An 11,647-nucleotide genomic window follows, 5' to 3' on the forward strand; every position below is an offset into this window, starting at 1 on the left:
TCTGAAAGGGTTCGAGCACCAATGGTATGCCCTGTGAAAATTCCACATTCTATACCATGAAATCTGTGCAAAACTATTTAAAAAGTATAAAACTGTCTTAATATGGTATATAAGGTGTATATGAAGTAATTAAGTCTTGTATTTAGATGGTCCTATTCTCAAGCTATCCCTCTATGTCAAATTTTCAAAATCTGAGGGAAAAAATTAAAAATGTTTTTGGTATTGGATAAGGGACATTGGATGTGTCATAATAGTTGGAATGTAGGTTAAATTTGAAGAGGGTAAAGGCACAAAATGAATGAGACCCTTTCCCCAGTGGCTGCTTCCATCTGTGAAGGAACCGCCCTCTGCTTGTTTTAAGTCGTTTCAAAATAGAACTATCAAGGGGGTAGTACTATAGTATATTACTATACTGTGAAGTAATGCTTTTTATTTTTCTGGTTTCTCATAAATGTCTTGAGGATTTTGAACTAATGCCAGTTTTTATGTTTACTGTTATTGATGATTGTCTCATGATAAAAAAAAGTGGGTTATTGTCCCCCAAGATCACTTACCCTGCTTTCTCAAACCCAAGGCCACTTGGTTTTTGGGGAAAAAGACAAAGAAACTGCCCATGGAGCCCAAAGCATCCAGGCATTGCCTGCAATGGATTGGACACATTGTGTCTCCAAAGTGGCATGAATTATTCTATCATCCACATCAACAGATGGCAGTTGGATGTAACAAGATATTGTTGAAAAAAAAAAAGCTGTGGGGTTTGTTTTTTTAAATTTTTTTCATGGTTTAATACATTGCCTTATCTGAATGGGATTCCAGTTGTCGACTTTAGGAAACTCATTGCCAGTGAGCAGAATGTTGAGCCACTCTTAAGAGCAGTGGGGTGAATGAATATGACTGCTGTCACCTCCAGCTCTTTTCTATCACCTTTGTCTGGAGTCACCCAGTACTCAATCGCATTTGTGGCTCTAGAAGGTCAGTGTGGAAGTGGTGGGGAATGGGGAGTTGTAAGATGCTCTTGAGTTTGAGGGGGAAGGTACAGCAGTGTGTTTGGATGCTAAGGGGGCTGAAGGGGGTGGGTGGGAAAGTACCACAAGCAGGATCCAGAGTGGATCCATTGCGTGGTCCGAAGGGACCTAAAGCATCCTGGTGATGAACAGAAGCACTGATTATAGGTCTCAGGGAGCTGAGTGCTTTGTGGCAAACTCAGGGACTTTAAAGAGATAAACTAAGACACTGTATGTTAGTATTACAGAACCTTATATATGTGAAGTCTAAAGACTGGCAGCAGTTTTGAGGCTGAGCATGGAGAGCACTGTGGCAATTCTGGAGAAAAGTGAGGGTCTGGATGGAGAGTCTGGTAGTGGGCAGGGGAACAAGTGGGTTTGAGAGTGATTTCCAGGGAGTTTGCTAACCCCAATGTAGAGCAGTGGTTCTCAACCTGTGGGCCACGACCCCTTCGGTGCCGAATGACCTTTTCACAGGGGTCACACATCAGGTGTGCCGCAGATCAGATATTTAAATTCCCATTCATAAACAGTAGCAAAAGTTTCAGTTATGAAGTGGTGACACACCACAAACAGGAGGAAGTGTATCCAAGGGTGGCGGTGTCAGGAGGGCGGAGGACCAATGTAGAGGGAAGAAGAGGAAGCAGGACAAGAGGGTGGCTGCAGATAGTCTAGCATGAGTGGACTTGTCTGCTTATTAGCTCCACATGAATTAGCTGATGCGTGCAGGGCGTGGAGCAGATGATACTAATGGGATAGGCTTACATTTGGGCAGAGGATGAGCCCCACACTCTGTGCTCAGAGCCTGCTGCCTGGAAAGGCTAAGCGGGATGGAGCAGGGTGTTGTAGTTGCCATTGTTTTTTGTTTTGTTTTTGTTTGTTTTTTAACAGTTTAGATGCCTCACAACTAGGCAATAGAGGAATTAAAAAAAAGGTGACAGAATGACAAATTGAATACCCCAAACGATAGAAATCAAAGGGAAGTAGCCTTCTAAAGATTGGAGTAGACACTGGAACTCAGTGCAGAAGGAACACTCGGGACATGTGACCATGGCCTATACATTATATAGGTATATTACTAAAGGTATACATTACTATAGAGTTCACTAGTAGGGGAATTACCAAATCTTTATCAAACTCTGAAAAAAAAAAAGACAGAGGGTAAAAGCAATTGTCCACGTGTTTGTTAGATTGTGTCTTACAGAAGACAAAATGCTGAAGGGGCACTGGGCGGGCTAAGTCTGGACCATATGAAAATGTAATTTTACTGGAATTTCTGCATTTTCTCCAGGAAAAATCTCACAGGCAAGCAGTGGAAATGATTTTCGAAAAAGGTGTAGGGAGATGAAACAAAAACGTCACTTTTTGTTTTTCAATATTGAGAAATTCTGAACCCTTACCTATTGTTATTAGGATGGTAAGACTCGCCTATGCCTCATTGGCTTGTCAGTCTCTACTTTAAAGCACACGGAAATGGTGTGGGCAGTATATTAACTCAGATTTCTAAAGTAAATGTTGTATTCTGGAGGACACATCAGGGGAAAGAGTTCAATAGTATTGTAATTATGTCTCAACCTGTCAAATATTTGTTTACATAAAAAGCCACCTCCCTTCTGCCATTTCGCTTCTCTCCTTGAGTTCTGCCTGTCATTTGTTCTAAGTTACAAGGAAGGTTGGAGAGGGGTGGTGTGAGAGCAAAGATAGGAGGAGGAGGGAGGAGGAGGGAGAGGAAGATGAAGAAGAGGAGGGAGGGGAGGGGGAGGAAGAAGAGGGAGGGAGGAGGGGGAGGAGGAAAAGAAGGGAGGGGAGGAGGAAGAAAAGGAGGGAGGGAAGATGGAGGGAAGGGAGAGGAAGAAGAGGAGGGAGGAAGGAGGGGAGGAGGAGGACGAAGGGGAGGGAGGGGAGGAGAGAGGGGGAGGAGGAAGAAGAGGAGGGAGGAAAGAGGGAGGGGAGGAGGAGAAGCAGGAGGAGGAAGCAGTCTTGTCTGCTTTGCCCAGATAGAGCTGGTAACTGGTATAGTTTGGACCTTATCTGTCAGTCAAAGACTCACGTGCCAAATGCCTGACCTTATTGGTTAGTGCTAGAACCTTCAGGGAACGAACTAAAGGTGTGGATGGAAGTGGCCTCTCAGAGAGTCTGCCTTTGAAGGCCTGCTGGGCCTGACCTGTTTCCCAGTGACTTGAAATGAGCAGCATTGTTTCTCCATGGGCTCCCTGCCATGGCACACTGCTCCACCCAAAAGAGCCAACCAGCCGCAGGCTGTACCCTCTGAAACTGAGTTCACGGGAAGTCTTTCCTCCTTCAGCCTGATCATCACGGGGAATTTTTTTTTTTTCCTTCCAGCCATGAAAAACTAAGTAACACAGGTGTCAGGCTTCGCTATTGGGTGGGGAGCACCAAGGAGGGGCAGGGCTGCAGGGGTGACAAAAGATTGCTAATCCTGTGCTGTTACACCAATCAGGGGGCTAGAAGACACAGGTGCATCTGTAGCTGCATGAGGACTCCCTGCGGAAAGCCTGCTTGTGTCTGCTGCTTTGGATGAGTCTGTAAGTACTCCTGGACTTCTCAGAAAGCTTTTGGGCAGCTCTGGGTTTCAAAGTGCACGCTGAGAGTGCGTGAGGACAGGACGCATGTGATGCTATCACTTCCAAGCCAAAGAAAGGCCCAAGGAGAAGAAAAAGTAAACAGGTCAGCAGAGGGCATCAGTTACACAATTATGCAGTATTTCAAATCCTTCAAGTAGGCTTGGGGCACAGTGCCCTCTTGTGGAAGTTACAGTTATTCCTTTTTGCAGTTGCATTGGTGGGTTGAAATTCTTCCTGACTTGTGAATCAAGAAGTACATCTGAGGTCTCCATAAATTCAGGAAGCTTGATTGATAACAACATTCACATCTTAGAGGCACACAGGGTGTTGTGTGTTCCAGTCATGAGTATACATTAGTTTATTCTCATAGCAGCCCTGTCAGGGAGGTTGTTTCCAGCTTACAGTTTAGGACTGGTAGACAGTTGCTTCGGATGCTTCAAATTCCCGTCATCCCTTGTATCCTACATTCCCTTCCCTCAACATCATATTTAAGAGACCGACACAATCTCTACATACTTTAAACCATTAGTATTTTATATTTGCCTTAGGAATTTATTCAGTCAGCAAATGCTCTTTGTGCCCTTACTGCATGGCAGGTATTGTTATATGTGCCTGAGGTATATCTATAAATGAAAGGGCTTATAGATCCTCAACATAGTACAGTTCAGCAGGAGGAGACAATGGATATAAATAGAAGACAGCAGGAGCCGAGCCGTGAAATGGTGAATGGTGTCATTCCAGGTGGCACAACCAGGGAGGAAAGAGGAAAACCAAGAGGGTGGTGTGCCTTAGGAATCAAGGGCAAAACGTGGCTGCAGTGGGAAAGGGTGACCATCTGTGGTCAGCCAGACTCTAAGGATGGAGGGCATACCATTGGACCTGAAAAGAGTAGAACTTTAGCATGATGGGTGGAGTAACGACTTGTGTGGGGTGGGCTTGGAAGTAGGAAAGAAAGCATATTGGAAGTTTTGCTTCAAAGGACAGCCAAGGACTGGTACAGAAAAGGAGGGCGAAGTTAAAAAAACAAAACAACGCTGTGTGGTGAGGCTCCTTGACCAGGAGGAGCTACTGTAGTAGGCGAGAGGAGATAGAATGTAATACCCAAATAGAAGGACAGAGCGAGCTGAGCTATCTATCGTTAGCAAGCGGGAAAGGTTGGGTACAGGGGCACAGCTGTTGGATACAGAAGCTGAATTCCTCGGCTGCCTCAGTTTTCTAGAGAACAGAGGAAGGAGTCAGGTGAGGATTATGAGTGAAGGGGAGGATGAAGGAGCGGAGCACACGGGAACAGCTGAGGGTACTGGGAGGACAGATTACATCAGTCATCCTGGTACCCCGTAGTGCTCTGAGAGAGCATTGCCCCATAGGCTCATACGCTTGAATGCTTTGTCCCATTTGGTGGCCGGTTTAGGAAGGATTAGGAGTACCCTTGTTGGAGGAGGTGTGTCACTGGGGGTGGGGTTTCTAAAGTTCTCTTCATGCCCACCCAATCAGTCTTCCTCTCCTCTCCTGCTTCCTGCCTGTGAATCCCTCAGACGCTGCTCCAGAGCCCTCCCTGCCAGCTTGCCGCCATGTGTTTCCCTGTGGTGATCCTGGACGAACCCCCCACCCCGAAACTGGAAGCAAGGTCCCAGTTTGATATTCTTTTATAAGTTGCTTTGCCCATGGTGTCTAGTCACAGTAATAGAACAGTAAGTCCTTTCACTATGGTGGTGAGGAATTTAAAATAAAGCCAGCTTCCACTCTATGCACTTGTTTATATATTTTTCAGGTCATGTTCAGTTGCATGGTGCAAACTAGGGAAGAGTTGGTTTAAATCAGAGTGGTAGATTGGTCAAATGAATCTCAGGGTAGGATGAGGGACAGAGGCTACAAGGTGATAGAGAAAGTCGGTAGATTGAGGTCCAAGAAGTTTCCCTAGAATGAGAAGCATAAGCCCATGAGCAGACAAGGTTAAAATTAGGGGCGAGTAGTTGAGGTAGGGGAAGGTCAAGGTTGATGGAAGAGCGAAGCCCAATAAAATGAGAGGCAGGATGGGGTGGATTACCTATACATGTATGTAAAGGCCTCAGAATTAAAACAGAAATGGCACAAAAGAGGCCAGCTGTGAACCAGGGCTGAAATCACTGTGAAATAAGGACACTGGGCTGGAGAGATCCACAGTCACAATGTGTACATGGGGATGCGCTCAAGTCTGAAGTCCTGAGGTTTCCAAGCTCAGCTGGAGGAGGGGCGCAGGCGGCATGCTGCTGCTTTTGGGGGACAGGCTGCGGGGATGTGGTGCTCCTAGAGAAAACCCGTGTAAAGTAAGCTCGTGTGTGTGTGGGGGGGGCATGTCTTGGAGAACAGGCTGCATAGACTCCGAGTTGCATCGCCTGGGCAGTGAGTTAGGTGCTTGGGCACAGGGCAATGATCTTCAAAGTTTGGGACGAAGAAGCCTGTGGAGGTTACAGGGTGACCTAGATGTCTAAGCACTCTGAGATGGCAGATACAAACGGGAATAAAAGGCAAATGAAACAAATATCAGTAAGTTCAAGTAGATAGTGTGCTAAGAGTGTTTGGGGGCGGGGTAGGGCTGGATTCTGGGGCCTTCTCTTCGTACTGAAGCAGGTCCAGTCTCGGGAGATGCTATGCTGGTTCACAAACAGGACTTGTGCGCTCATTTTCTTTCTGGGTGGGTGACAGGCATTTTTGACTAGAGCCCTTTGCGGGATAATCACCAAGACTTCCTAAGAACTGTGAACAATTCAGCAGCAGTCTTTTTGAAAGCTGTAGAAACCTTGATTCTGGCAAGGGAACAGAGATTAGCTGAAAGGCAAGGTTTGATGAAGAGCTTTGGACCACGGGGCCCGAGCAAACACATTCCTTCTACTACTGGGCGGGCGCAGGCAAGCTGGGCGGCAGGGAGTGGCACAGTGGAACCCGCAGAAGGTCTGCTGGGATATGCTTAGGCCGGGCCAGGGTTTTTGGCTCCTTTTTTAGCCCTCAACTCCCAGGTGTCATCAATGTTGGTTTCCTTTGGGAAACGGCAGCAGTTACCAATCAAATGAGAGCACCGCTTTCCTCCCACGTGCATTTGTGCATGAACAGAGGATTGCCGAAAGTTAGAGCCACGAAGCAGCAGTTTCTCTACTGCCTAGCCTGTGCACAGCCTCCTCCCCAGGCCTGGTTCGGCTCTTTCCTTCCACAATGGAGAGGTAAGAAAGGACGGACCTTAGAAAAGCAGGGGGCACCTTGCTTCACGGAGCATCCAGGAGCAGCCTGGGGTTTTCTGCCCCGAGGTTTTCTTTGCCCACACTAGTCCTGATTTCCCCAGGGCTGAAAAAAGACATAGTCTCTTGGGGCCACTTAAAAGCTGCTTTTGCTTTCCCAAGCTTGCTGGCTAGCTGCTCGCCACCGTGGGATGGCCTGTGGCCTAGTGCTGGGCCCAAGTTACATTTGGACTCTGGTGAGTGAGAACTTTGTGGGCTTCCCACTCTTTTAAAATTACCAAATAAACAGATCCTTGAGGCATCAGGCAGCCTTTGTGTACATAGCTGAAAATACTCTTTTTTATGTTTAAAAGAGAAAAAAGGCAGACCGAAGAAACTGTCTCTTGGCTCGAACTTGCTCTCTGTTGCTTTCTACAGTGTTTACGCAGGAGAAAATACTGAGCCCGAGAGCCCGCCGAAAGATTAGCTTTCAGTAGTGTACAGCAATTCGAAATGGTACTTTAAAAAACACGTGCTGGGACAGACTGTCCTCAGCGTCTTCTTGGTGACTGTCTTTCACCAAGGCTCAGGGTTGACGTCCTTGCATTTGTTCATGACTGACAGGCATGAGTTTCAAGTTGCTATTGGAGTCTGAAAACTGAATCTGTTATAAAGTACCCTGAAACCTGATTAAAAACAGTATGGAAGTGGCAGTGTGTGGTTTTACCCCACCAGTAGCCAGCCACCTGTTGATTGCCTTAGCTTTTTGATCTTAAGGTGTGGATGAACAGCAGGTGTATCTGATGGTGTGAAGGCAGCTGGTTGTGCCCTTCCAGTGCTGGGTGTATTTCATGGGGCAATGGTCTAAGTTCACGATGGTTTCCTCACACACAGACCCCAGTTAAAATATGGGGAGTGCAGAATTGGTTTGCTTTTCAGTCGTGTGTGTGTGTGTGTGTGTGTGTGTGTGTGTGTGTGTGTGTGTTGCATGTGTATGAGGCCAAGGCTCAATGTTGGCTGTCTTTTTCTCTCACACACATTTTTATTTTATTTTTGGTTTTGATTTTCTTGAGACAGGGTTTCTCTATATATCCTTGGCTGCCCTGGCACTTGCTCTGTAGACCAGGCTGGCCTGGAACTCGGAGATTCTCCTGCTTCTGCTTCCTGAGAACTGGGATTAAAGTTATGTGCCACCACTGCTTTTTGGCTCTCACCTTCTTTTAAAGCAAGGTTCCCACCAATCTAGAGATTACTCATTGACTGGCCTGGCTGGCCTGCAAGCCCCAGAGATATTGCTATTGCTGCTTCCTTCCTGCTGGGATTCTGGATCTTTGGTTGTTGTTGTTGTTGTTTTTTAACCTTGGTTGTGTGGACTGGAAGTGTGGTGATCATGTTTACACAGCATCTCTTCTGGTCTCTGTTTTTAGCAGTCTTAACTTCCTGTGTGGTTCAACTAAAAACTGGATTTATAGTTGGGCAAGCATCCATCCTTATTTCTATCATCCTTATTTGTAGAGTTATAAGATACATATTGGCAAGGAGAATATTATTTTCAAGCCATGAAAAAAAAGGAGACTTGGAGTCTATCACACTCATTAAAATGTCCTAGTCTGTACACACATAGCAGTGTTTCCCTCCTAGTCTTTGTTATGGTTTGAACCCTGCAGGCCCATGTGGGGATCTCATGCCTGGATGTCAGCTGGGATATGAAGAAGTAATTGGACCTTGAGCTAATCCTTGATAGGTTCATAATCGATGGTCTCATTAGAAGGTGATGAAGAGTAGGAGGGAGGGAATTGTGGAACATGCCATGGAGAGACATATGCCATTACCTGTCCCTTCTCTTTGCCTCCTGGCCTCCATATTGGAAGATGAAGGTTGGAATGAAGAACTAGTGAGTTAGTTGAAGAAGTGTATCTTATGAAACACCTATATACTATTAGCAGTATAGACACATTAACAAGCCTTAGCATAGTTTAATGCTATCCTGCCTCAACTCAGGCCCAGAGCAATGGGTTCACCCAAGCATGGACTGAAATCCTTTTCCTGTTTGCACATATGTTTCTGGAGGTTGACATACATTTATTTAGTGGTGAAACTCTAGAAGAACTATTGCTATTAGAAGTTCTAATTTTTCCTACCTTTAGCTCTCTTCTTTCCATCTCTCAGACGTTCTCAGTTTTTTGAGCTGGGAACTGGAGAACACAGATACCTCTCTGTGCTGTCAAGGGGAGACTGCTACAGTACCTCTTGGTTAGGCACCAAAGCAGGAGGGAGACCCCTCCATACTTTCACCACCAGGATGCCTGTCTCCAGCACTTGAATGACTTAGAATCTTGCAGCATGTATTAGGAACGAGAACTTTGGGTTTTGATTGGCTGGAATGCATTGCATTGTTCCTTTGTCCGAAGTCACATTGGCTACCTTCTAGAACATTAGGTCAAGGTTGGAACAAATGGTTTAATGCTGTCAAGATCTCAGCTAGCTGCATCAGCACTTGAATCATTAATACTTTTTCCCTAGGAAAGATGACCAAACTTTTATCATAACAATATGTGATAACTGCTTATTTGGTTATTTTTCAAGCTGCTGCTTATTCTATTACTTCTCTGGTGCTCCTGCTGACTAAGATATTATAAATCCCAGAGGCATCTAATATATAATGAGATGCCTATGCAAGGAATATTGTGTTTTTAAAAAGAAATACTGACTCCTCTGGACCATCCTGAGTTATAGTTGATCTTGAAGACTGTCCTTTTGACCATCCTGAATTATAGTTGATCTTGAAGACTGTAATACCTTTCCTCCTCTATCACACATGGAGGATGAAGGGAGATGTAAGGACAGAAAGTTAGAGATGGTTGAGGAAGAATATATTATGAAGGAAATGAAAACCATGTACAGTAACCACAGGCCAGCGTATCATCGTAGCATTTGCTTCTATTCCAGCCTCTTCTCCTACCCCAGGCCCCCTCCTCTTTTCTTCTGTCTATAAAATAAGAGAATACACTTCAGGAGATGAAGGTCATTGTAATCTTCAGGAGATGAAGGTCACTTCATATTTTGATACAGTTGGAATTTTACTTTCTTCTTGTTCATGAGGTCAATTCAAATTGTAAATGTCCAAATTACGTAGATATCAGGTACAAGTAAGTGTACATTTCAATTTTAGATAAAGTGAAAAAAAAAACCAAGGGCTTGAAGAAAGTTAGAAGCAAAAGCTAGCTTGCACTGGCAACACTTTGGCAAAGGGTTATAAATCAACCGTGGACTATTTATTGTGCCTGCAGGTGTAAGGATCTATCTAGTAAAGGATACTGTAAAATTCATGGGACTGGAAAGATGGTCCAGTGTCCAACAGTATTTGCTGCAGGGACATGAGACCATGAGGTCCTATCTCAGCACCCATGTAAAGAGCCACATGTGGCCACATGCTTGCGTGGAACTCCAGTGCCGTGTAGAGCAGAGACAGGAGGCTCCTTGAGCCTTGTTGGCCACCAGCCTAGCTCCAAGTTCAGTGAGAAACTCTGACTGAAAGGAGTAAGGTGGAGAGTGATAGTGCAGGATATTAGGATGTCCTCTGGCCTCTGAGAGTTCATACACAGATGCACACATATGAACATCTACACATACAGACATACATGATTATCAAATGATATAAGGGAAAGGCAAACGGAGCAGTGTCTATATTATTTCACACCCGTTCAGTTGCTCTGGGTTACAGGAAAGCCAGCTGAATGCCTTGGTTTACAGTCTTCAACTTTGCCAGGAACCCTGCTCATTAACCAACCTTGGATACAGCAGAAGGGAGGTAACCCAGGGTATGCAACTTGAAACCTGAGAAGCTGGCTTACATTTTTGAGTAGAGAATTTAATTCTTAAAAATGATCTAAGTGGTTTTCGTGGTCCAAAGAAGATGGTTTTAATGATTGGGGTCTTCTCTTTAGAATAAGGAGGTCCTGCCCAGATTGTCTTCATGCCTTCCTTTGCCAGGATTCCCCCAGGTCAAACGTAAATGGGACCCTAGTGAAGTGAACGGAACAGAGTCCTAGAGACTGATTCGTTCTCTCGATGTGTAGTGTTCTGTTTTAAAGAGTAAAATGAGGCATTTTCACAAGGGCCCCCATCTGAGAAGAAACAGCTACGTTTCAATCCAAATTCTGTCCAGTACATCTCTAAGACAGAAAATCACAAATTAAATAAAAAGCTATTGGCAAAGCTGCTACCCAGCTGGCAGAGCGCACTCTATCACTTTAAAAGTAAGCATTGTATTTGTATTAATTTCCTGCGGGTGGAGGGAACAGTAAAAAAAAAAAAAATTACTATGGCCTAAAAGTTTAATATTGTTATTATTATTTTAAGGACAGATGCACTAAAAAGTTCTCTCTTCCCTCAAGCATCTACTCATCCACTTTCTCGGGAACTTTACTGACATCTTGAAGAAATTGCCTGAGGTGCCCACATTTCTGTTCTTTATCACGCATGTATTTTTAGCACTATTTTTCTTCTTACCCCTAAATTTGTCAGAATATGTGAGCTTATGTGTCTCTTCTGTAATATTCTATGTTTTTTAAATCTTCTATATTAGCTTTAGGAAAATAATAACATATTTTGGTGCAATAATAACTATTGATAAGATTTCTGGAGGTAGGTTGAAAGGATTCAGACTTCTGTGTCTTTTGTAGATTCTAGATGTTTATTCTTTTCTTTCTCTTTCTCTCTCCTCTCTTTCTTTCTTTCTTTCTTTTTCTTTCTTTCTTTCTTTCTTTCTTTCTTTCTTTCTTTCTTTCTATTCTGTTGAAAGAAATTTCATTAGCTTATTGTTCAATTAGCTTATTGTTTATTCTTTTCTTTCTCTTTCTCTCTC

At 44.4% G+C, this 11,647-nt stretch overlaps 1 protein-coding gene across 1 annotated transcript in view; it reads right to left on the reverse strand.

Moving 5' to 3' along the window:
• Positions 1-9,072, reverse strand: part of C5H1orf105 (chromosome 5 C1orf105 homolog) — a 40,185-nt gene extending 31,113 nt beyond the window's left edge. The window contains exon 1 of the mRNA XM_021198237.1: positions 8,922-9,072. Within this exon, the coding sequence (XP_021053896.1) occupies positions 8,922-8,942 (21 nt within the window). The 5' untranslated portion in view covers positions 8,943-9,072. The remainder of the gene's footprint in view (positions 1-8,921) is intronic.
• Positions 9,073-11,647: the final 2,575 nt, after the last annotated feature.

The sequence above is a fragment of the Mus pahari genome, chromosome 5 (genome assembly GCF_900095145.1).
Source record: "Mus pahari chromosome 5, PAHARI_EIJ_v1.1, whole genome shotgun sequence".
Taxonomy (NCBI): Eukaryota; Metazoa; Chordata; class Mammalia; order Rodentia; family Muridae; genus Mus; species Mus pahari.